The 26,644-nt window shown below is 43.0% G+C and overlaps 1 protein-coding gene across 1 annotated transcript in view; it reads right to left on the bottom strand.

Annotated features, from left to right (window-relative positions):
* Nucleotides 1-2,667: 2,667 nt before the first annotated feature.
* HFM1 (helicase for meiosis 1) overlaps nucleotides 2,668-26,644 on the bottom strand; it is a 397,375-nt gene continuing 373,398 nt past the window's right edge. The window contains 2 exon segments of the mRNA XM_077451089.1: nucleotides 2,668-2,900; nucleotides 9,443-9,532. Of these exon segments, the coding sequence (XP_077307215.1) occupies nucleotides 2,668-2,900; nucleotides 9,443-9,532 (323 nt within the window).

The following is a 26,644-nucleotide window of genomic DNA, read 5'->3' as shown; positions in this document are numbered from 1 at the left end:
ATGCTGGCGGTCATCCATTGACAGGGACCCGCTGATCGGCTTTTGCTGTGACTAATCACAGGACAGTGGGCGCGGCAGCAGCTTCCCCTACCCAGAAGTACTGGATCATATATCTAGTATGTAAGCCAGCACAGGAGAGTCGATTTTCTGCTGTACTCCTACATCAGGCGGTCGGCAATCGGTTAAAATAACAAACCTGTATAACTCACATGCTTCTTGGATCCCCCTCCGTGCTCTTCTCCACCCCGCTGAGTGCTCCCACAGTAAGCTGCTTGCTATGGAGGTACTCATGTATGCTTACCCACAAGCCAGCACTGTGTGTCCATGAGACACATAGAGCCAGTAGCTCCTGCTGCTATATCTAAGCCAATGAGGAGTGAGCGAGTGGTTGAGGTATTATACCGCTCAGTTCAGTGAAAGAATAACTCCAGAAGGGATTACCAAACTAGCGGCTTCTGTGGGTGTATGCCACATTTGCAGCTACAAGCCACTAGTTTGGTAATCTCTCTGGAGCTATTCTTCTTTCACTGAACTGAGTAGTGTAATGTCTCTACCACTCTGACATGTGCTTTACACAAAGAAACCACACCAATTTAAAATGACCTTGAGTATACTCAAGGTGAGTCAACAAAGACAAGGTTATACAACTATACTCACAACCTTGTAATAGTTTTCTACTATGCTATGCAGTCACAAAACAGGCTGGAATTTTTTTTTACTAATGTTGACTTGCCCAGATTCCACCACATTATTAACTTGACCTGTAACAGAGTCCAAACAGAGTAGCTAAAAGAACAAACAAAAAAAGAAAAAACCTTAACGGAAAATACGTCGGTGACTCAGGGATGGCCCTGCTAAATCCAGGTTGCCTTCAGGGCTTTGATAGATTTTATTTATATGTATGTATATATATATATATATATATATATATATATATATATATATATATATACACACATACATACACAAAAAAATGATCTTTAATAAAGTAAATAGTGAAACAAGTAATTAAGATAAGATGTTCAAAAATTGCAACAATGCACTAGAATTACTGAACACAACACCGCTCTCCATCCTGAATTGACAAAGAGGGGGGAATAAACGGAGGGGGACCAGAGCAGAATACATGGAGGGGGACAGGAGCGGTATACACAGAAGGAGACAGGAGCAGTATAAACAGAGGGGGACAGGAGCGGTATACACAGAGGGGGACAGGAGCGGTATACACAGAGGGGGACCGGGACGGTATACACGGAGGGGGACCGGAGCGGAATACACAGAGGGGGACCGTTACCTAGAATTGACACAGAGGGGGGACAGGAGTGGTATACACCGAGGGGGACAGGAGCGGTATACAAGGAGGGGGACTGGAGGAGCCTGGAGGACACAGAGGGGGATTGGAGGAGTATACAGGGGACAGTCAGGGGGTTATCGGTGTGGCGATGGGGGGAGTTACAAGCACCAATCCCCCCTCTATAGATTTTACTAAAGCAGCTGGAAGCCGGGGAGTGGAGAGGAGAAGTGGCTGTCAGCTACTTTAGTGAAATCTATACAGGGGGGATCGGTACTTGTAACTCCCCCCACCGCCGGACCGATCACCACCTGACTGTCCCCTGTATACTCCTCCAGTTCCCCTCTGTGTCCTCCTCCAGTCCCCCTCCGTGTATACTGCTCCTGTCCCCCTCAGCGTATACCACTCCTGTCCCCCCTCTGTGTCAATTCTAGGTAATGGATAAAGCATCAGAGCATTTGCCTGAGTACAAGTACTTGGGCAAATACTTGGTATCGGCACCGATACCAATACTGGTATCAGTATCGGTGCAACCCTAATTACTACTACTATTGGGTAAGAACAAATCCCTTTGCTATAGAAAGAGTCTATTGCATCCCTGCAAAACTAGACTGCCCCCCCCCCCCCGGGGCCCCCCCCAACGACTGCGGATTACAAAAGATACATTTTAAATCATATCATGATTTAAAAAAAAAAACAGGAGAGATCTATTACGGTTTACCAAATGAAAGCCACATTTTTCCTGAAGAAAAGGTATAAGTCACCTGGATTTGTTGTTATGATATGTACAGTTTTGCTAACACATGTCAAAGTTTCAAAACTGTGTTTAGGCATTAAAGATTTGTTTTACCCACTGGCATAAAGGGGTAAAGCTAAGTGAACTTTCACTTTCAAAAGTGAACATGTGTAAAGAGCACAGTCCCTATTCTTTTAGTAAATCCCAACTAGGTTCTTGACCTTGCCTATTGCTAATATATTTTTAGGTGTACAAAACATGTCTAAAGGACAATCTGTAAACCTATACTATAAAAACTATTTTTGGAAAGAATATATCCTTTCAGAACTATGTCGACCCATGTTTAATAAGGTAAAAGCACTATTATATAGAGGTTTGTCATATTTTATTAAAATTATGTTAATGTAGCTCTAGCTTTTGTTCTAGTTTGCTACTGTCTTTTTATCATTCTCTGAAATTGAGTTCCAGACATGAATAAAAGGAAACAATTACTGCTCCAGTGAAAGACAATGAACACGGAGAGATGTGTCTGCCTCATAAACATCAGATACCCGACTTGTGCTGTTATGGATGCCACAGTGGGGGTCTGCAATTCTGCATAGCGAGTCTGCTGCTCTTTCTCTGCATGACGTTAGTTTAACTATCCAGCTAATGTAAGATTCATTAAGTAATCCATGTGCTGATGTCGCAAAAGCCATTTTATGTAATGACATGTTCTTTGAATTTCCACATCCTGCCTTTTTGATCATGTTACCTTTAGTCTCTTCACTGGTGGAGCCGATGAAACTGAATTTCGACTCCTTAGATCACTCAGATATGAAGAGAAGTTTGAATTAGTTTTACTGTCAGCTTTGTGAGAGACTCCAATTTTACCTGTTATTTGTAAATAAACAGATTATATTTTAATGTGTAAATGTCAGGCTGTCACAGTTTCAGATCACAAGTTCTAAAGACGATAAAATAAACATATTACATCATCAATTCTGTACAAAGCTCAGGTTTACATGAGCCTTGCAAACTACATTTAAAGTACACCTGTACTGAAGATTAAAAAAATACAGTGAAACACAAGTGTCAAATAAATGCAGGCATCATAAGACCCAGTACATACCAAACCTACTTCAAAATGGCCCTCAGGAGCATCCTGAATTTGAGATGCAAGTTAATATCTTCGCATACTTTGAGAGTAAGTGGTTATGCTCAACTTCTGGATATGATGATCAGACATGAAACATTTCATTGTGGGATGCATGGTTGGGCTGTGCCTGCCCTTCAGTACCAAGAATACATTTGAACTTCATAGTAGCTGCATTTATTTAGCACAAATTATTTGAAGCACAGTGTACTTTAAGCAATAGACATGGTCAGGTTGAACAGTTTTAAGCTTCATGCACATTGCACAATTTTTTCTGCTTGGGGGCGTTTGGCGCTTTTTCAAATAAATAAATTATTATTCTGGCCAATGAAATTAATTAAGGCCCAAACGTTGGACGCGCCTAAACGTATTGCATGAGTTTACAAGCATCAAATGTTTTTTCTGCCATCACTCTGGTGCCAGGAGAAAAGTAGCCTAGTAGAGCTAACAAAACATTCCAGTGTGCCTTATAGTTACCAAAACATATAGCATGTGTGTGACTGTCACTTTGCTGCTTTATAAAGGTGCACTATAATTTCAAAAATGCCGTATACATAAAAACTAGTTGATTATGTATGAAAAATAAAATTTTCTTTTAATAAGTTATGTTCAAGACAGCTTAAAAAGGGTACCTGGCAGGCAGCACCAACACCTGCCAAGAGCCCAGGCTGATGGGGTACACTCAAAGACTCAGCCTAAATGGTTTGGCGTAGGTAAGTTCGTCAGTCTATATTTATTTTTATCCTTTGCCATGTCCAAGTTAATGAATTCCATTGGAACTGTGCCTCTGCTCTCCCATAATGTTCAGGGGTTGGGCTCACCTTCTAAACGTAATAAGGTGTTTAATTACTATAGATCGCTAGGCACTGATATTGGTAGCTCTTCAGGGAACGCATTTTACTTCTTCTTTCACTCCCCACTATATACATAAAGCTATCCTCAGATTTCCCCATTTGTTACATTGCTAATGCTACAGAGAAAAAAATGGGGGGTGGCGCTCTATTTTTCACAATAGTTTTCATTTACCAAAACGAAAATACTAAAAGACAATAAATGGTAATAGTTATTGGTGAAAGAGCACTTGGGAGGGAACTTGGTAACATTTTTGGTTTATTACACCCCTAATATGAACCAGGCGGCCTTTTTCCATTCCTTACTTCAATCTCTAGTGCCGGAGTTTAAAGGGGATGTTATCTTGACTGGTGACTCTAATCTGGCGCTGGATCATATATTAGATGACTCTCACATATCTCGACTGCAGTCCCCCCCTAATCAAAGCTGCAAACTTGCTCAGCTGTTACATAATCGTGATCTTGTTGATGCCAATCCTACCACTCGAGACTACTCCCATTTTTCTAGAGCCCCTAATCACTATTCATGCATTGATCACTTATTTTTCTTCTCGGGGATACTATCCAAACTGTTCTCAGCTAAGATAGTCTCAACGCCCTGTTCTGAACACAACCCTGTAGTTTTGTCGTTCTCCAACTTGACAATTAAATTGGTTAAATCTCATTGGCGATTAAACAAATTTATACTCAGTAACGAATATTGCTGCTTAGATAGTGTTACCCATTTGAAAGCTTATTTTGATATCAATAAGGCAGGAGGACACAACTCCCACCATCAATTGGGAGGCACACAAAGCCTCCGTTTGGGGTTTTCTAATTCAGTTGGCATCCAGACTAAGGAAAGCCTGCAACGAGGTGATCACTGCCAAAATTAAGGAATATGTAGCCCTGAATTTTTGCACAAACTCGAATAAGCCCATACAGAACTTCATATTTGCCTACCCAAAACACAACAGCCCTTAATATTTATTTTCCTCCCTACCTTACGAAATACTTATAGTTTTCAATGGGCATTAAGCTCCCTTCCATATTTAGGCATCCAATTGACACCTTCGATTGACACTCTTTATTGGGCTAATTATCCCCCAGTCTTTTGTCGACTTCAGGAAGATCTTCGACGATGGGCAGACTATACCTTATCTTGGTTTGGCAGAATCAACTCAATTAAAATGAGATTTCTACCCAGGATACTTTAATACTGTGTTTCCCCGAAAATAAGCCCGGGTCTTATATTAATTTTGGCCACCAAAAACACAGTAGGGCTTGCCATGCAATGTGCCCAGTGTGAATAATAGCAAAAGTGCTTGTAAACTGTCAGAATCCTCACCACTACAGCAATATACAATGCAAAAGTTCTAAGTCTCACCCTCCTATAGCGTCGCTTGGCGCTTCCATGACTTGCCTGAGCTGTATTCCTTGCACTGAGCACTGCAGAAGGAGGTCCCCCACTGACAGCCAAGAGAAGAGAAGGGGAGAGCAGTAAAGATCAGCTGAGTGGTGCTTCCATGGCCCACTCCGAGCAATGCAGAGGGAGGGGGGTCGAGATCCCCCACTGACAGTCAGGAGAAGGGGAGAGCAGTGGAGATCAGCTGAGCACTGCCTCCATGGCCCGCTTCGAGCAATGCAGGGGGGGTTGAGATCCCCCGCTGACAGCCAGGAGAAGAGAACGGGAGAGCAGCGGAGATCAGCTGAGTGGCGCTTTCATGGCCCACTCCAAACAATGCAGAGGGAGGGGGGTCGAGATCCCCCACTGACAGCCAGGCCTCACTCCAGCCATGCTGATCAACTTTGTGTGTTTGGCTTCCTGTTTCCTGCTTGCCATATACTCTTCATTTGTTTCTGTTACCGACCATGGCGCGTTCTCGACTATTCCTGAATGTTTGTGACCCTGACCTTTTGGCATGTCACAGACTATCCCTGTTTGCCTGTGACCCTGAATCTTTGCCATGTACTCTGTTGTCCTTGTCTGCTTGTGGCCCCAACCTTGGCTTATTCCCTTACTATCCCTATCCTCCTGTTGCCTACTGTGTGCGTAAGCTAGGGGACCCTGGGGGTCGTGACCTGGAGCAAGTTGCAGCCCAGTCCATCCTCACCACTAGAGGCTCTGGTGAACACCTGTTGGCTCTTAGACTCCACACCCTAGGGAATCTTACGCTCTAACCCTGGTGGGATCTGTGTTGCCTTTCCAGCGGCCCTGCCTTCCTTTACCAGCCAGACTCCTATCCTAAGGTTTATTCAGCAGATAGCAAACGACGTCCATAGCCAGCTACACGGACATCAATTGGAAACACGGACGATATACAGGTAATCCCATCTCAGAATACTGATAAAAGGCTTATTGTTCTCCATTTGGAGGTAAGAGTTCTGGGAGCATTACGTGACTATTTAGTCATGGAGATTAACATCAATTTCACAACATAATTGTCTATTTAGAAGATTCACCAGGATTATGGACACTCATTATTATGGTCACTAATTTATGTATTTACTCATTTTGGATTTCAATTAATGTGTTTACCAATGATTTGGATTATTTCACCTCAATATTAATGTGTTAGAAGTCTGCACGGATCACTTTTATTATTATTTACCCCTTTTTGTGTTTAAGTGTACACTTTAGATCTTGCAGCGATTTCACTGACTTCACATTAGTTTATATCATATATTCACTTAATTAGTAGCTCAAAGGACCTCACTTTAAATTGCCTGCCATCATACCTTCATCTCCTACACATACAGTGCCTTGCGAAAGTATTCGGCCCCCTTGAACTTTTCAACCTTTTGCCACATTTCAGGCTTCAAACATAAAGATATAAAAAAAATTTTTTTTTGTGAAGAATCACCAACAAGTGGGACACAATTGTGAAGTGGAACGAAATCTATTGGATTTTTGAAACTTTTTTAACTAATAAAAAAATGAAAAGTGGGGCGTGCAAAATGATTCGGCCCCCTTGCGTTAATACTTTGTAGAGCCACCTTTTGCTGCGATTACAGCTGCAAGTCGCTTGGGGTATGTCTCTATCAGTTTTGCACATCAAGAGACTGAAATTCTTGCCCATTCTTCCTTGCAAAACAGCTCGAGCTCAGTGAGGTTGGATGGAGAGCGTTTGTGAACAGCAGTTTTCAGCTCTTTTCACAGATTCTCGATTGGATTTAGGTCTGGACTTTGACTTGGCCATTCTAACACCTGGATACGTTTATTTGTGAACCATTCCTTTGTAGATTTTGCTGTATGTTTGGGATCATTGTCTTGTTGGAAGATAAATCTCCGTCCCAGTTTCAGGTCTTTTGCAGACTCCAACAGGTTTTCATCCAGAATGGTCCTGTATTTGGCTGCATCCATCTTCCCCTCAATTTTACCCATCTTCCCTGTCCCTGCTGAAGAAAAGCAGGCCCAAACCATGATGCTGCCACCACCATGTTTGACAGTGGGGATGGTGTGTTGAGGGTGATGAGCTGTGTTGCTTTTACGCCAAACATATCGTTTTGCATTGTGGGCAAAAAGTTTGATTTTGGTTTCATCTGACCAGAGCACCTTCTTCCACATGTTTGGTGTGTCTCCCAGGCGGCTTGTGGCAAACTTTAGACGAGACTTTTTATGGATATCTTTGAGAAATGGCTTTCTTCTTGCCACTCTTCCATAAAGGCCAGATTTGTGCAGTGTAAGACTGATTGTTGTCCTATGGACAGACTCTCCCACCTCAGCTGTAGTTCTCTGCAGTTCATCCAGAGTGATCATGGGCCTCTTGGCTGCATCTTTGATCAGTCTTCTCCTTGTCTGAGCTGAAAGTTTAGAGGGACGGCCAGGTCTTGGTCGATTTGCAGTGGTCTGATACTCCTTCCATTTCAAAATGATCGCTTGCTCAGTGCTCCTTGGGATGTTTAAAGCTTGAGAAATCTTTTTGTATCCAAATCCGGCTTTAAACTTCTCCACAACAGTATTACGGACCTGCCTGGTGTGTTCCTTGGTCTTCATGATGCTCTCTGCGCTTTCAACAGAACCCTGAGACTATCACAGAGCAGGTGCATTTATACAGAGACTTGATTACACACAGGTGGATTCTATTTATCACCATCAGTCATTTAGGACAACATTGGATCAATTCAGAGATCCTCGCTGAACTTCTGGAGTGAGTTTGCTGCACTGAAAGTAAAGGGGCCGAATAAGTTTGCACGCACTACTTTTCAGTTTTTTATTTGCTAAAAAAGTTTACATTATCCAATAGATTTCGTTCCACTTCACAATTGTGTCCCACTTGTTGGTGATTCTTCACAAAAAATAAAATTTTATATCTTTATGTTTGAAGCCTGAAATGTGGCAAAAGGTTGAAAAGTTCAAGGGGGCCGAATACTTTCGCAAGGCACTGTAATGCTCACTGTCTTGTACATACCATCATACCCTCTGCACTCCTGTCCTGCAAATACAATGATACTTCTTGTACTCTCTCCTGTACTCCTCTCCTGTGTCTGTAAATAACCTGTATATACTGTATATGTGACTGAGCCTGCCCGTGCCGCCCTGCCTCAGTAAATGTACTGTGGCAGGGTGGCAAGTGGTTAAAGTATGGGATTAGATTGCCTCTTATAAAACCACACTCCTTTTAAATTAATGCCCTGCCGATAACTAAAGTACATTTTCAGCCTACAATGGCTTTCTGGAACACAATTTAAAAAAAATGTCCCTGGAAATTCTTTTGAAATGTTGGCAATATTCAAAATTTTTCAGTGTAAACCAAGGCAGCATGCCCCAACAGAACAAATAGCAATTAAAGTTGTGCAACCTTCCTGTAAGAGGTGCAGATGATAGGTGCTCACTACGTAAAAACACTTTTTGCAAGCGTAGATTCTGAGCCATCCCAACTGTCAAACTAGTTTTAAACAACTGGTCACAGACTTTGGGAACAAGAAGCAGACATTGAAGGTACAGTATAAAGACAAAATATTCTATGGGCACCATACGAAGGAGAAGGACAGGGTGAATTGTGGGTGCGGCCAAAGTGTGATAACACAGGGCCTATGGCTATGCTGCTATGGTTGGAAAGAGTGTAAAGCATAGAGTTCAGGTGTTAGGATTAAGTAACGCAGAGTTCAGAAGTATCACATAGAGTGCAGGGGTAAGGATTAAGTAACACAGAGAATTCAGAGATTAGGAGTAATGAGACACCGAGTGCAGGGGTCACAGTTAAGTAATGCACAGGTCAGGAGTCCAGAATGTACCTGATGTATCTGAGGTTGTCCTGTATCCTTATACATAGAAATCTACAGGGCACAGTTATACCAAAACAAGACCTTTATACAGCCCCCTACAAAAATCAGATAATAACCCAAAATTCTGTGTAATGTGACATGGTTTTATTTGAAGCAGTAGAATTTTTTTTAAATCTGAAATTATTTAGCGAAATATGCACATACTGCTTTAGTAAACTTACAGCATTCATGACCACAGGCCTCCTTATTTTTGCAGTGATGGTTACAGTCTCTCATACCAGCTTTTGGCACTGTTGGTGAGCTGGGGCATCCTGCATTTCACAGAAACTAAAATGTGTCAGATCTATCATGTTTAACAAATTATAAATACATAAAAACTAACTTGCTGTCTTAAAGTGCTCATAAAAAAGGGAGCAGAGAGATGAAGTTACACGCTGCAGAGCTCAGTGAGGATAGGTCTGAGAGCTGATTGTGAGGGAACAGACATTTCCCCCTTCACACAGCTCACAGGAACAGAGCCGAGGCTGTCAATCTGCTGGAGGTCCCTCCCTGTCACCATTTTTCTCTTGGTGTCAGGAAAAATTGTCAGAGGTGTTTCATACTGATAGAGGAAAGAAGCAGCAGTCAGAAATTACACTTAGTGCTTTTAGTTGAGACAAGTACACCCTTAAGGTAGATATGCTTTGTTTATATTTCATGTCTGAGGTTTACAACCATTTTAATAACAAAAATGTAATGTTGTACACAGACGACACTGCCACTGCCAATACCCACTACTTCACTTTGTGATTGGAAACAGAATGTCTACCTTAGCTGTATCTGCAATACAGCTGTGATTATTTAGATTTATTGCCCAATTATTAGGTTTATAGAACATAGAAACACCCTATATAAAATAAGCCACCATAATTCCTTCCTTGTGATTAGAGTTTATTACAAACAATAATACTTACTGTGTATCCTAAAGAAAACAAATAAAAATAATAAGTCATGATCCCTACATGTACAGTTCTAAATTAATCTGTGCAATAAACTCTCATACACATACAGTAGCTTCATATCACTTAGAATAATAAAGGCAATGCAAGGGTTAATAGTATCTAACAAAACTATTAAGAGCTACATGCGAAAAAAAAACTCAAAATAATTTTCTGAATGCTTATGATGTTCACAAAATAACTTGGAATATGTCAGCAAGCATGGTCGTCTTTAAACTATCAGTGCCCATTTAGACTTGTGCATTTGTATTTCAGTGCGTTTGACACGTCATGATGCACTGTCATGCATTGTTGACATGTGTCAATGTGGGTTTTGCTTGTGTCATTGTGTTTTCATGCATATTGTGCAGCCTAGGTAGAACCTGTTATTAGCATGGGTGGAGCTTGCCATTAGCTTCGTGTTCGATATAGGCCAGATGATCATGTTCGAAAGTCATTTTCAGGCAGAAATGTGTTTTAGCATCATTCTGTTAACCTTTCGGCAGCGTATTGTTTCTCTTTGTTAACCACTTCCCGACCGCCGCACGACGATGTACGTCGACAGAATGGCACGGGCAGGCATAAGGGCTTACATGTACGTCCTTGCCTTCCCGCGGGTCGGGGGCCCGATCGGGCCCCCGCCCGGTGCCTGCGGCGGTCGGTATTCGTTCGGGAGCGATCCCGGATGAGGGGGCGGCCATTCATTCATGGCCACCCCCTCGCGATCGCTCCCGACGAATAGAAATGCTCGGTGACATCACTTCCTCTCCTGTAATGTAAACACAGGCAGAGGAAGTGAAGTAATCTCTCCTCGTGTCGGTCTTTTTCGTTCCGGCACAGAGGAGAGAGGATCGGTGAGTTGCACCCAACACTACACTTACAGTAGAACACGCTAGGCACACTTTTCACCCCCCTGATCACCCCCAATCACCCCCCAATCACCCCTGCCCCCCCCAGTCACAGTGACACCAATTGCATTTTTCTTTTTGCATTGGTGTCATTTGTGACTGTAATAACTGTTAGGGCAGTTAGGGTTAGCCCCCTTTAGCTCTAGGGTGCCCCCCTAACCCCCCCAATAAAGGTTTAACCCCGTGATCACCCCCCGTCGCCAGTGTCACTAATAAGCGATCGTTTTTCTGATCGCTGTATTAGTGTCACAGGTGACGCTAGTTGGGCAGGTAAGTATTTAGGTTCGCCGCAGCTTTTTATAGCGTCAGGGACCCCCATATACTACCGCAAAGCCCCTTGATTGCCCCCCAGTTAACCCTTTCACCAGTGATCACCATATAACTGTTACAGGTGACGCTGGTTGGTTAGTTATTTTTTTTTTGTTTCAGGGCACCCGCCATTTATTACCTAATAAAGGTTTAACCCCCTGATCACCCGGCGGGTGATATAAGTTTGAGGGTCAGATAAGGTCTGCGTCGCCCCAGCGTCAGGTTAGTGCCAGTACCGCTAACACCCATGCGCAAAGCTTACACCTCCCTTAGTAATATAGTATCTGATCAGATCTATATTAGCGTTGCCAGCATTTTAGGTTTCCCAAAACGCATTGTTAGCGGGATCAGCCCAGATACCTGCTAGCACCTGCGTTTAGCCCCTCCGCCAAGCCCAGCCCAGCCCACCCAAGTGCAGTATCGATCGATCACTGTCACTTACAAAACACAACACACATAACTGCAGCGTTTGCAGAGTCAGGCTTGATCCCTGCGATCGCTAACAGTTTTTTTTGTAGCGTTTTGAAACAGTCGCTGACAGGCTAGGTGCTTTTTTACCTGTGAGTCTCACTAGTGTACCCCTAAATTTAGAGCCCAAAATGGCAAAGCGAAGGTACACTAGTGAAGAGGCCTACATGTTTCTGATCATGACAGATAGTGAAGAGGACGTCACTCATCTGTCAGATTCAGGCTCAGAATACGATCCTGTAGATGACAGCGGCTCCATGACAGATAGCTCTGACGACGGAGATGAGGCCGCTGTTAAGAACAGGTGTGCCCAATCCCGAATGTATTCTGTTGTTCAGGTGCAGGAACCGCAGGTCACTCGTATGGAGCAGAGACGTACTAGAGCCGCTCATCCTTCTGGTGAACTGGCAAGCACCAGAGGCCTAGTACACCCTGGACGTACATCCAGCACTGCAGTAACACGTGGTGACGTGGCGAGTCCCATAAGTGCAGTTCAAGCTGGCGAGGTGGCAAGCACAAGTAGTGTCCCGCTGCCACCAAGAAGAAGACAAAGACAGGCCCGTCGTACCCATAGTGCCCTTCCTGCAGAATTCGCCAATCCTATTTGGGTGCCCACATCTTCTGCAGAACCCGTACTTCCCCCCATTCACTGGCCAACCTGGCATTAACGTGGAAACAGTTGATTTTACGACACTTGACTTTTACTCACTGTTTTTCACCGAAGATCTCTATAGATCTATTGTGGACCAAACCAATTTGTACGCTGGTCAACACATCGCCACTATTCCCCAGTCCGCCCTTGCCAGACAATGGAAACCAGTTACGGTTTCCGAATTTAAAATCTTTCTGGGCCTCTCCCTCAACATGGGCATAACCAAAAAGAGTGAGTTGCGGTCATATTGGTCCACTGACCCAATTCACCATATGCGCGTGTTCTCTGCTTCCATGTCCAGGGCACGATACGAGATGATTTTGCGGTTCATGCACTTCAGCGACAATGAACTCTGTCGTCCTCGTGGAGACCCTGAATACGATCGGCTCTACAAAATTTGGCCCCTCATAAACCACTTCAACCAACGTTTTGCAGACTTGTTTACTCCCGATCAAGTTATCTGCGTTGATGAGTCCCTGATTAAGTTTTCTGGTCGCTTGTCATTCAAACAATACGTCCCCAACAAGCGTTCCAGATACGGGGTCAAGATGTATAAGCTCTGTGACAGGGCCACAGGCTATACACGTAGTTTCATGGTTTATGAGGGTAAAGATAGTCACGTAGAGCCGGAGAACTGCCCTGACTACATAGGAAGCGCTGGCAAGATAGTGTGGGACATGGTGTCACCCTTATTCAGAAAGGGGTACCACTTGTACGTGGACAATTATTACACAAGCGTGCCACTGTTTAGTCACTTGTTTGATCAGCAGATTGGAGCATGTGGCACCGTGCGACCTAATCGCCGGGGCTTTCCCCAGCGGCTTGTAGAGTCCCGTCTTAGGCTGGGGGAGAGAGCCTGCTTGCGCAGTAATAATTTGCTCGCTATGAAGTGGAGGGATAATAAGAATGTTTTCGTTCTTACCTCCCTTCATGCAGACACGGCGGTCCAAATTCCTACGGCGACTGGTATTGTGGAGAAACCCCTCTGTGTCCACAAATATAACCTTAACATGGGAGGGGTGGACCTCAATGACCAGTTGTTGGCGCCGTATATAGTTGCCCGTAAGGCCAGACGCTGGTACAAAAAAGTGTCTGTTTATTTATTCCAATTGGCTATTCTGAATGCTTATGTACTACACAAAGCTTCAGGACGGACTGGATCCTTCCTCAAATTCCAGGAGGATATCGTCAGAGCCCTTCTGTATCCAGACGGTGCTCCACCTCACCTTCCCCTACCAGATGCAGTAAGCCGGCTGCATGAGAGGCATTATTCTTATGTCCTCCCGAGTACCCCTACCCAACGAGCCCCCCAAAGAAAATGTCGTGTCTGCAGAAAGCGCGGATTTAGGCGTGACACCTGTTCTTATTGTCCACGCTGTCCTGGCAATCCTGGTCTTTGTCAGGGTGAGTGTTTTGAACGCTACCACACACTAGTTGAGTATTAGCGTAGGGTACAGCATTGCACAGGCTAGGCACACGTTCACAGGGTCTCCCAAGATGCCATCGCATTTTGAGAGACCCAAACCGCTGGAACCGTTACAACAGAAGTGTTAAAGTTACATAAAAAAGTGTTTAAAAAAAAAAAAAGTAAAAAAACCAAAAAAACAAAAAAAATATAAAATAAAAAAACCAAAAATAGTTGTCGTTTTATTGTTCTCTCTCTCTCTATTCTCTCTCTATTGTTCTGCTCCTTTGTACTGTATTCTATTCTGCAATGTTTTATTGTTAACCATTTTTTGTTTTCAGGTACGCCATTCAGCTGTAGCGTGGATTTATTTATCTTGACAGCAACAGCGTTTGCTCCCACGATATGTAAAGCCACGACTCCAGCGCTGTCGGAGGTGATTTCACCACCACAGTTAAAAAAGAGCATATATGCCAAAGCACAGATTGTGTTAAATGTGTTATTTTTTGCTATTTTTTTTTTGTATTTGCTTTGCAGGTATGGTACGTCTTACTGTTATACTGTAATGTTACTTTGTTTTATTGTTAACCATCATTTGCTTAGCAGGTACGCCATTCAGTTGCAGCGCGGATTTATTTATCTTGACAGCAACAGCGTTTGCTCCCATGATACATAAAGCCGCGACTCCAGCACTGTCGGGGGTGATTTCACCACCACAGTTAAAAAAGAGCATATATGCCGAAGCATGGGGGCATACGGGGTGGAGGAGCGATCTGCTCCTACCTTTTGCGGGAGGTTGCCCCCATGCTTCGGCATATATAAATGGTGCATGTATGCCCACCATTAAAAGTGGGTGGATGAAGGGTGGTATCTAATGGTGGGCATACCCACCGATCAATATTTTTTTTTCGTTCAGCCCACAGGCTGCATGAAAAAAAAATTACAATATATGCCCAACCAGTTCCAGCAACATACTGGTATGTTGCGGGACTTTGAGTGCTTATACCAGAATGATGCCTGCAGGTTTAGGTATCATCTTGGTATCATTCTTTTCAGCCAGCGGTCGGCTTTTATGTAAAAGCAATCCTAGGGGCTAATTAGCCTCTAGACTACTTTTACAAGCAGTGGGAGGGAATGTCCCCCCCCCCGCACCATCTTCCATGGTTTTCTCAGGCTCTCCTGTCCCAACAGGGAACCTGAGAATGCAGCCGGTGGTTCCGCCAGCTGACCATAGAGCTGATCAGAGACCAGAATGGCTCCAATCATCTCTATGGCCTAAGACACCGGAAGCTACGAGCATTTCATGATTTTGCGGGATGTAAACAGCGCCATTGGGAAATTGGGAAAGCATTTTATCACACCGATCTTGGTGTGGTCAGATGCTTTGAGGACAGAGGAGAGATCTAGGGTCTGATAGACCCTAATTTTTTTTTAAAAAATGTACCTGTCACTACCTATTGCAATCATAGGGGATATTTACATTCCCTGAGATAACAATAAAAATCATAAAAAAATATATATAAATGAAAGGAACAGTTTAAAAATAAAATAAAAAAGCAAAATAAATAATAATAAAAAAATAAAAAAAACACCCCTGTCCCCCCCTGCTAAGGCGCAACGTGGAACGCAAGCGTTGGTCTGGTGTCATATGTAAACAGCAATTGCACCATGCATGTGAGGTATCACCACGAAGGTCAGATCGAGGGTACTAATTTTAGCAGTAGACCTCCTCCGTAAATCTAAAGTGGTCACCTGTAAAGGCATTTAAAGGCTTTTAAAAATGTACGTAGTTTGTCGCCGCTGCACGTTTCTGCGCAATTTTAAAGCATGTCATGTTTGTTATCCATGTACTCAGCCTAAGATCATATTTTTTATTTCATCAAACATTTGGGCAATATAGTGATTTTTAGTGCATTAAAATAAAAAAAATGTGTTTTTTCCCCAAAAAATGCGTTTGAAAAATCGCTGCGCAAATACCGTGTGAAAAAAAAAATGAAACACCCACCATTTTAATCGGTAGGGCTTTTGCTTTAAAAAAACACTTCATGTTTGGGGGTTCAAAGTAATTTTCTTGCAAAAAAAAATTTTTTTTCATGTAAACAAAAAGTGTCAGAAAGGGCTTTTTCTTCAAGTGGTTAGAAGAGTGGGTGATGTGTGACATAAGCTTCTAAATGTTGTGCATAAAATGCCAGGACAGTTCAAAACCTCCCCAAATGACCCCATTTTAGAAAGTAGACACCCCAAGCTATTTGCTGAGAGGCATGTCGAGTCCATGGAATATTTTATATTTTGACAAAAGTTGTGGAAAAAATACATTATTATATATATTTTTTTTTTTTGCACAAAGTTGTCATTAAATGATATATTGCTCAAACATGCCATGGTTATATGTAAAATTACACCCCAAAATACATTATGTTGCTTCTCCTGAGTACGGGGATACCACAAGTGTGAGACCTTTTGGGAGCCTAACCGCGTACGGTACCCCAAAATCCAAGCACCACCTTCAGGATTTCTAAGGGTGTACATTTTTGATTTCATTCCTCACTGCCTATCACAGTTTCGGAGGCCATGGAATGCCCAGATAGCACAAAATCCCCCCAAGTGACCCCATTTTGGAAAGGAGACACCCCAAGCTATTTGCCGAGAGGTATGGTTAGTATTTTGCAGACCTTCATTTTTGTCACAAAGTTTTGAAAATTGAAAAAAAGAAAAAAAATATACATTATTTATTTTTTTCTTCATTTTCAAAAACAAATGAGAGCTGCAAAATACTCACCATGCCTCTCGGCAAATAGCTTGGGGTGTCTACTTTCCAAAATGGGGTCATTTTGGGGGGTTTTGTGCTATTTTGGCATTTTATGGCCTTCAAAACTGTGATAGGTAGTGAGGTGTGAAATCAAAAATGTACACCCTTAGAAATCCTGAAGGCGGTTCTTGGTTTTCGGGGCCCCGTACGCGACTAGGCTCCCAAAAAGTCCCACACATGTGGTATCCCCGTACTCAGGAGAAGCAGCAGAATTTATTTTGGGGTGTCATTTCACATATGCCCCTGGCATGTGTGAGCAATATATCATTTAGTGACAACTTTGTGAAAAAAAAATAAAAAAAAATAAAAGTTTGTAATTTTCCCGCAACTTGTGGCAAAATATAAAATATTCCATGGACTCAACATGCCTCTCAGCAAATAGCTTGGGGTGTCTACTTTCTAAAATGGGGTCATTTGTGGGGGTTTTGTGCCATCTTGGCATTTTATGGCCTTCAAAACTGTAATAGGTAGTGAGGCGTGAAATCAAAAATGTACGCCCTTAGAAAGCCTGAAGGCGGTTCTTGGCTTTCGGGGCCCCGTACGCAGCTAGGCTCCCAAAAAATCCCACACATGTGGTATCCCCGTACTCAGGAGAAGCAGCAGAATTTATTTTGGGGTGTCATTTTACATATGCCCATGGCATGCGTGAGCAATATATCATTTAGTGACAACTTTGTGAAAAAAAAAAAGTTTGTAATTTTCCCGCAACTTGTGGCAAAATATAAAATATTCCATGGACTCAACATGCCTCTCAGCAAATAGCTTGGGGTGTCTACTTTCTAAAATGGGGTCATTTGGGGGGGTTTTGTGCCATCTTGGCATTTTATGGCCTTCAAAACTGTAATAGGTAGTGAGGCGTGAAATGAAAAATTTACGCCCTTAGAAAGCCTGAAGGCGGTGCTTGGTTTTCGGGGCCCCGTACGCGGCTAGGCTCCCAAAAAATCCCACACATGTGGTATCCCCGTACTCAGGAGAAGCAGCAGAATTTATTTTGGGGTGTAATTTCACATATGCCCATAGCATGTGTGAGCAATATATCATTTAGTGACAACTTTGTGAAAAATTTATAAAGTTTGTAATTTTCCCGCAACTTGTGGCAAAATATAAAATAATCCATGGACTCAACATGCCTCTCAGCAAATAGCTTGGGGTGTCTACTTTCTAAAATGGGGTAATTTGTGGGGGTTTTGTGCCATCTTGGCATTTTATGGCCTTCAAAACTGTGATAGGTAGTGAGGAGTAAAATGACATATGTATGCCCTTAGAAATCCTGAAGGCGGTGCTTGGCTTTCGGGGCCCCGTACGCGGCTAGGCTTCCAAAAAGTCGACCACATGTGGTATCCCCGTACTCAGGAGAAGCAGCAGAATGTATTTTGGGGTACAATTCCACATATAACCATGGCATGTGTGAGCAATATATCATTTAGTGACAACTTTGTGTAAAAAAAAAAAAAAAAATTTTTTTGTCATTATTCAATCGCTTGCGGCAAAAAAATAAAATATTCAATGGACTCAACATGCCTCTTATCAATTTCCTTAGGGTGTCTACTTTCCAAAATGGGGTCATTTGGGGGGGTTTTGTACTGCCCTGCCATTTTAGCACCTCAAGAAATGAGATAGGCAGTCATAAACTAAAAGCTGCATAAATTCCAGAAAATGTACCTTAGTTTGTAGATGTGACAACTTTTGCGCAAACCAATAAATATACAGTTATTGACTTTTTTTTTACCAAAGACATGTGGCTGAATACATTTTGGCCTAAATGTATGACTAAAATTGAGTTTATTGGATTTTTCTAATAACAAAAAGTAGAAAATATCATTTTTTTTTCAAAATTTGCGGTCTTTTTACGTTTATATCGCAAAAAATAAAAATCGCAGAGTCAGTCAAATACCTTTAAAAGAAATCTCTATTTGTGGGAAGAAAAGGACGCAAATTTCGTTTGGGTACAACATTGCATGACCGCGCAATTACCAGTTAAAGCAGCACAGTGCCAAAGTGTAAAAAGACCTCTGGTCATTTACCAGCAAAATGGTCCGGTCTGAAAGTGGTTAACTATGTTTGGTCTTCCCTCTGTGTTTCTAGAACAATGCCATTTCCCCAACTGTGTTTACACCATTGATGGAAAGCACACTACAGTCACAATGCCTCCAGGCAGTGGTAGCAGATACTTTGACGATAACATTTTTTTTTTTACTGCTGTTTAGGGAGCCTGATGCCAACTATTGAATAAAAATGAACCTTTTGGTGTGGCCAGTTGTTTCTGCTACTCCAATTCTGAATTGAGGTTGTTTATTTCTATACATAAATTGCACTTGTGCAAATTATTGTTAACATAACATTAATGTCCTGTAGGTTCCTATGGCACCAGCTCAGATAAAAGGATTTTCACAAATTCCTATATTGGTAGAAATCTACATGTGAATCAGCTGTAGTTGCCTTCTAAGAGGCCTCTGCCAGGGCCTCTTAAATCATCTATCCCCAGGGTGTTTGTTGGAGATTAGCAACTTTCCCTGTCTGAAACCCCCCATATGTGGCACTATTTAAACTTCACACAGCCTGAACATGGAGTGAAGGGTATTTAACCACACAAAGAGCAGACAGTTTCAACCCTTTCCAGTCCAGATGAGTTTACTTCCTCTTTGTCTCCCAGCAAAGGTAAAGCATAATGGGCTACTATGCATCGCATAGTAGCCTATTATGTATCACTTACCTGACACAGGAGCCAGAGATGTCACCGCTGTCCCCTGTAGCACGGAGAGTCCATCTTCTTCCAGGTATCGCTGCTCCAGCCACTCACAGCGCCGGAGCAGCAATGACGTCACTCCCGCGCATGCTCACGGGAGCCAGCACTAACTGCATATCGCCGTTAGCAGCGGTATGCTCAGTGCGCCTGCTAGCCGCTGTCTATGGCGCATGTGCCATAGACAGTGTCTTTTTGTAAATATCTCTTAAACCGTTTAGGTTTAGGAGATATTTCTTGGACCTACAAGAAAGCCTTAATCTAGGCTTACCTGTAGGTCAAAGTGGTTTGTAAGGGTTTACAGCCACTTTAATCACCTCTGGGTTTTATACATTTCACTATTTGAAGGAAAAATTGCCATACATTTTGAATAAAAAAACATTATCTTGGTTTCTGTTATAAAACTTTGTAAATAATCTTTCTTCATGAATTTAGGCCAAAATTTATTCTGCTACATTTCTTTGGTGAAAAAAAAATCTGTGTTTATTATTTAGTCTGTATGAAAGATATATATATATATATATATATATATATATTTTCAAACTCTGGGTGGGTGGAGCAATGTCAAGGTGGACTCCCTGTCCTCCACCAATATCCATTAAAGCATAACAAAGGGACACGTTCTCCATTGCTTATTTAGGCATTTATTGCCTGTATATATATATTTTCTGACACAATGTTGCAGTTTAAGTAATTACTTTTGTGTCAGAAGTTTCATTTTGGTGGTAATAGGTAGGAAACAAGGATAAACTGAACATGGGGTTAATTATCTTCATGTGCTTTCAATTTTGGAAGCACGGGACACACCTGTGGGATAACATCCACCGTGTTTAAATTTTGTATAAAAGAAGGAGGTGTTTGTAGAAGGGTCACACAAAGCCACACAGCCTGAGGAAGAGCAGGGATGCTCGCAACTGTATACAGTAGCTGTTATTGATGTATATGATCCGACAACTTTGATGACCTGAAGATTCAGTATTTGCATTGGAGAACGTGTTCCTTCATTATGCTTTTATATATATATATATATATATATATATATATATATATATATTTGTATATATATATATTTTATACATACATATACACACTGTGGCAGTGGGACCATGTGCTACCTGGAAGATTGCTGGTTTATGCCAGATTTTGGAGAGAAATACACGCTGATTGCACAGCTGTCTGCTGGGCTATTTAGTTGTGACCTGGCTATGACTCAGGGCCCCACCCAAGAGACAGGAAGTCTGTGCATGGGAGTCAGGTGGCCTCCCATTCCTCTGCAGGAGTCAGAGGCTGCATGGGTGAAGCCAGAGCATGCATGTCTGCAGGAGGTAGATGTACTTTGTGACAGTGCAGCAAGGCGCTGATCAGGAGTAAGCAAGGAGAGAGCTTAACTCTAGGAAAACTCTTTTGTTCTAAGGAATGATCTGTGGAGCGTACTTAGGACATGATGATGTCTACAGGCCTGAAGCAGACATGTGGCAATAACATACGTGGGCCTGATTGCAGAGATGAGGCGGTCAAAACGCAAAAAGGAAGCAATGTTTGCTGAGATGAGAGACAGAACCCTGTAGCTGGAGGGGTAGTTACAGACAGAACAAGCCCCAGACCTATGCAAGATGCATTTGGAGCAAATACAAAAGGAAAGCAAGGCTTCACTTAGTGCAAACATTTTTTCGTTTTATATAGAATGGAGAGGGATTAGAAGTTATAGTTATATTTGCTGCCTTGAGATGTATCCTTTCTAGTTGTAGTGTTTACTGTTATCTTATCACCAAGCATGAAGGTGAAAGACAATCCTAAATTGCGGGTTGTCACCAGAAAAGGAGTAGAAGTACAATCTTCCAGTGGAGACACTAGTTCTCGTGACCATGGTGACAAACGGGGATTCCCCCACTTAAGAGGGATTTCCTCACACTTCCTGTTTTTTTGCTGTGAGAAGTGAAGGGAAATCTCCCCAATAGCACAGAAAGCAAAAACAAAACTAGCAGTGGTTATAACCTGAGAGCAGATTACTTTTTGCGTTTAGAAAAAAAAAATGTTGTGAAGCAAGTGCATAGTAATCAGATCTAAAATTTCAAAAATAAAGAATTACAACCATAAAATAGTATTATTGCAAATAATAACAGTGAGCTACTATCAACTTTAAAATATCAAGAGAATGTCTGCTTTTTGGCTAAATAAACTAGAAAATTACACTGGCTGTCAGAATCCTGCTGTAAACGTTACTGCATGGGCACTATGTGTACTAATTAGTTTAACTCTTAAATGGTAATACAGAATGCAACTGGTAGATTTTCCTACACTGGAAATGACTGTAGAAATAATTCTACCCTGTCTGCCAACAAGGTGCACATACTTCTCTTCCCTACTCCTAACCGTAGTTCACAACACAAGAAATGGATAGTGTGTGCTGGGTTTTCACTTCAATGCAGTCAAGGGGAAGGCTGTTGTTGGATCAGATGAGATGTTCGGAATTATGGGGTTCCCACCATTTTCACAAAAACACAGTTGGCCCAATTATTAGTAAAATCTGACTAATGTGTGATTGTTCCCTATTGGTAAGGGGATTCGTAAGAGTCAGCTAACTTTTTAAAAGGCTGCCGACAATACCTTATTTCTACAGATGTAAAAGTACAAACATTACATTGCCTCCAGTAGTGTAAATGGAGGCAAGACAGAATAAGCCATACCACATTTTGTATCAGCGATTTCTAGCAGCTACAAAACACACGTTTTTACTCTGACAAGCTGTAACTGGCTACAATGCTTTTCTATGCAGCTACAATCACTAGTGTGTCATCATGATTATCTGCAGCTCACTTTAAATGCTGTAAAAAGTCAATCGCATTTTCATTGACTGTAGTCAATTTGTTTTTCCTAGTGTGGCAGCAGGCAGGTAAAGTCACCTGGTTGTATCCAGGATGGGAAATATGTGTGCCCTAGATTCAGGCTTTATGCAGACTTGTACAACTAGAGAGGAAGAGTTAATGAGCCCAGCTGAAGTAAGTGGGCTCATTAAGACCTCTACAAAAAACCCTAGCATGCTTAGGGAGATGCTCCATCCTGGAACCAGTTTTGTGTTGTATAGACTGGGGAGTGTGACACCATTTCTGTGCGATGAGTTAACGCCTGTGTGGCAAACCTCGACAACAGAGACAGGGACTGGTGCAGCACAAGGCTGCACTCAGTTGTTAGACAGGGAATCTAAGTGTGTAATTAGAGGTCAAGCTGACCAGGATTTATTTTCATGTTTTATTTTTGTTTGGCTGTTATATGTTTCCCTGCATGTAGCATAAATAAACCGCATCTTTTGTTTTTTGCACCTACAACGCTGTCTGCTGTGCCTGATTTTGTGTTGTGAACCCATCCAGGGGGTCACACACACCCGCTGCCGAGCTAACCCCTCACAGTTGGTGGAGAATTTTGGCAGTTTTTTTTATTTTTTTGTTAAGGCCAGCATGGAGGAGATACTGAGACAGCTGGCTCTAGCAAATGCAAATCAGCAGCAAACAAATGCGGGTTTACAAAAGAGCCTTGCAGCCCAGCAGCAGACAAATGCAACTTTGCAGCAGAGTCTGGAAGCTCAGCAGAAGGCTCACCAGCAGAGTCTGGAAGCTCAGCAACAAGCCCAGCAGCAATCTGAAGCCCTCTTTATAGACCTGTTGCAGAAGCAAGAGCAGAGTTTTCAACAGCAAATAGAGACATTAATACAGCAACGTCCGCAGACCAATGAAGCAAGTGGTTACAATAATACCGCATCATTTGGTGTGAGCCGTTTACTGACAAAAATGACTGGAGAGGATGATCCGGAGGTGTTTTTGACCACATTTGAAAGGACTGCTGAAAGGGAAAAGTGGCCTAAGGAGCAATGGGCTGGACTGGTGGCCCCTCTGTTAACTGGGGAATCGCAGAAAGCTTATTATGACCTAGAGCCTGACCAAGCAAAAGACTATGTGGTGCTAAAGACAGAAATATTGGCACGGCTGGGTGTTACCCTGGCCGTCCGGGCTCAGCGTGTGCATAATTGGACTTTTCAGGTTGGAAAACCACCCAGGTCTCAAATGTGTGATCTCATTCAACTGAGCAGGAAGTGGCTGCAGCCAGAGATTTTGATCGCACCAAACATTGTGGAAGGTGTTGTTATGGATCGTTTCCTGAGAGCCCTTCCTACTGCCATCCAAAAATGGGTAAGCCATGGAGATCCAGAAAATGCAGATAAACTTGTGGATCTGGTTGAGAGGTACTTGGATACAGAGAACCTGACCACCTCTTCCAGGGACTCACGGACTTTCCACCCTAAGACCAGATCATTCCCAGTGGCGGGTAAGATGACTCCAAGGGGTGAGGGTGGATTGAGTGAGAGAGTGGGAGTTCTACCTAAGGTCTGGCGGGAGCAGCCCGGGAAGCCCAGGCTGCAAGAGGCAGCGAAAAAGATTATTTGCTACCGCTGCCGCCAAGAGGGACATATTGCAGCCAATTGCCCAGTTGTGGATGAGCCTATGCAATGTGACTTTATAAGGGAGAGACGTCAGTCGCTGTTTGCGACAGTTGCATGCACTGCCATTCGGGGACCTGAGAAACATTTATGTAAAATGTGTATTAATGGTAGAAATGTTGATGTGTTGCTGGATTCAGGTAGCCTGGTAACATTGATAAAAGCTGAATTAGTTACTACAAAGTTCTCTGGGAAGAACAAGGTGGCTGTTATTTGTGTGCATGGGGACACCCGAGAGTATCCTGTAACTTCAGTGTTTTTTGAGACTCCCAAAGGTAACCTCTCTCATCAGGTGGGGTTAGTGTCTCACTTACCACATGATGCTATTGTGGGAAGGTATTTTCCAAAATTCTGGGAACTCTGGGATTGTCCTGAGCCCCCCACTGGTGCCCCTATAAACCAGGAAGATGACCAGAATTCCTCTGGGAGTGGTGAGGACTCTCCTGAATTTCCCTTGTCAGTATTGGCGGGGGAAACTCGAGAAACTGGGGAGGAGCCAACATCCTCAGATGAAAACATGCAGTCTGTGGAGTTTTCGGATCTTGAGGTTCACAGGGAAAATTTTGCCACAGAACAGTTAAAAGACCCCACCCTAATAAAGGCACGGGAAAATGTGGTGAAAATAGATGGCGAGTTAGTGAACCCAGATAAGACTTGCACTTATCCTTACTTCACTATGGAAAGGGACCTGCTGTATCGAGTGGCTCAAAGGGCAGAAGAAACCATTGAGCAACTTGTAGTGCCCAAACCTTACAGGAAGTTGGTGTTAGAATTGGCCCATGGGCACATTCTGGGAGGTCATCTGGGGGCCGAGAAAACCAGAGAGAGGGTACTGCAGAGATTCTATTGGCCTGGGGTCATGAAGGAAACAGAAAATTATTGTTCCTCCTGCCCTGTGTGTCAGAAGTCGGCACCTATGCCACATTTCCGTAACCCGCTGGTACCTCTTCCTATCATTGAGGTCCCCTTTGAGAGGATCGCAATGGATTTGGTAGGTCCGATAATGAAGCCTGCTAGGGGGCATCAGTACATTTTGGTTATATTGGACTATGCCACCCGTTATCCGGAAGCAATTCCTCTTCGAAATACCTCGGCCAAAACCATAGCCAAAGAGCTATCTCTTGTTTTTAGCCGCGTGGGTATTTGTAAGGAACTGCTTACGGACCAAGGTACACCCTTTATGTCCAGGGTTATGAAAGAATTATGCAAGTTGTACAAAGTGACACAATTGCGTACATCTGTGTATCACCCCCAAACAGATGGGTTGGTTGAAAGATTCAACAAAACCCTAAAACATATTGTTAAAGAAGGTGGTGGATAGAGATGGAAAGAATTGGGACTGTCTAATACCCTATCTGATATTTGCCATTAGGGAGGTACCCCAATCCTCTACGGGTTTCTCACCCTTCGAGTTGCTCTATGGGAGACACCCAAGAGGGCTGCTGGATATCGCCAAGCAAACTTGGGAAAATGAGAGTTCTCCTCACAGGAGCATGATTGAGCATGTCGCCCTGATGCAAGATAGAATTGCACAGGTAATGCCAATCGTAAAGGAACATTTGACCCAAGCGCAGTTAGCACAGAAGAGAGTGTACAACCGTGGGGCCAAGACCCGTACTTTTTCCCCAGGGGATAGGGTCTTGGTGCTAGTCCCTACGGTTGAAAGCAAATTTCTGGCCAAATGGCAAGGTCCATACGAAGTAATTGAAAAAATTAGTGAGGTGAACTACAGGGTTAGACAGCCAGGAAGGCGAAAGCCGGAGCAGATCTATCACGTCAATCTGCTGAAAGCCTGGAGGGATAGGGAATCCCTAGTCGCAGAGACTTTGTCACAAGCACAGCCTGATTGCTTAGTTCCTGAGGTTGGAATAGCAGACACCTTATCGAAAGCCCAACAACAGGAGGTTAAAGAGTTTGTACTTCGTAACAAAGAGATTTTCTCTGAGCTGCCGGGACAAACATCTGGCGTAGAGCATGACATTATCACCCCGCCAGGAGAAAGGGTAAAACTAGACCCTTATAGAATACCAGAGGCCCAACGGGAGGCAATACGTGGGGAGGTTCAAAGGATGCTGGAATTGGGTGTGATAGAGGAGTCCCAGAGTGACTGGTCCAGTCCTATCGTACTAGTGCCCAAACCTGATGGGAGCTGGCGGTTTTGTAATGATTTTCGACAATTGAATAAAGTTACAATATTTGACACCTACCCCATGCCGCGTATAGATGAGTTGATTGACTGGCTGGGAACAGCCCGATATATGACAACTCTTGATCTCACCAAAGGGTATTGGCAAATTCCCCTGGCCGAGTCGGCCAAGGAGAAAACTGCGTTTGTAACCCCAGATGGGGCATTCCAATATAAGAGAATGCCGTTTGGGTTACAGAATGCACCGGCAACATTCCAGTGGAAAATGGATAAGATTCTGAGGCCCCATCAGAAATATGCTGCAGCTTACCTGGATGATGTGATTATCCATAGCACAGACTGGGTCTCACATTTGCCAAAAGTACAAGCAGTCCTAGACTCTATCCGGGAAGCTGGGTTTACGGCCAATCCAAAGAAGTGTACCATTGGACAGGAGGAGGCCAAATATCTTGGGTACACTATTGGGAGGGGGGTGATAAAACCCCAAGTCAATAAAGTCGAGGCCATACAGAGT

The sequence above is a fragment of the Lithobates pipiens genome, unplaced genomic scaffold (genome assembly GCF_037356315.1).
Source record: "Lithobates pipiens isolate NorthernLeopardFrog02 unplaced genomic scaffold, aLitPip1_a1.2 Scaffold_23, whole genome shotgun sequence".
Taxonomy (NCBI): Eukaryota; Metazoa; Chordata; class Amphibia; order Anura; family Ranidae; genus Lithobates; species Lithobates pipiens.
This window is presented reverse-complemented; position numbering and strand designations above follow the sequence as displayed.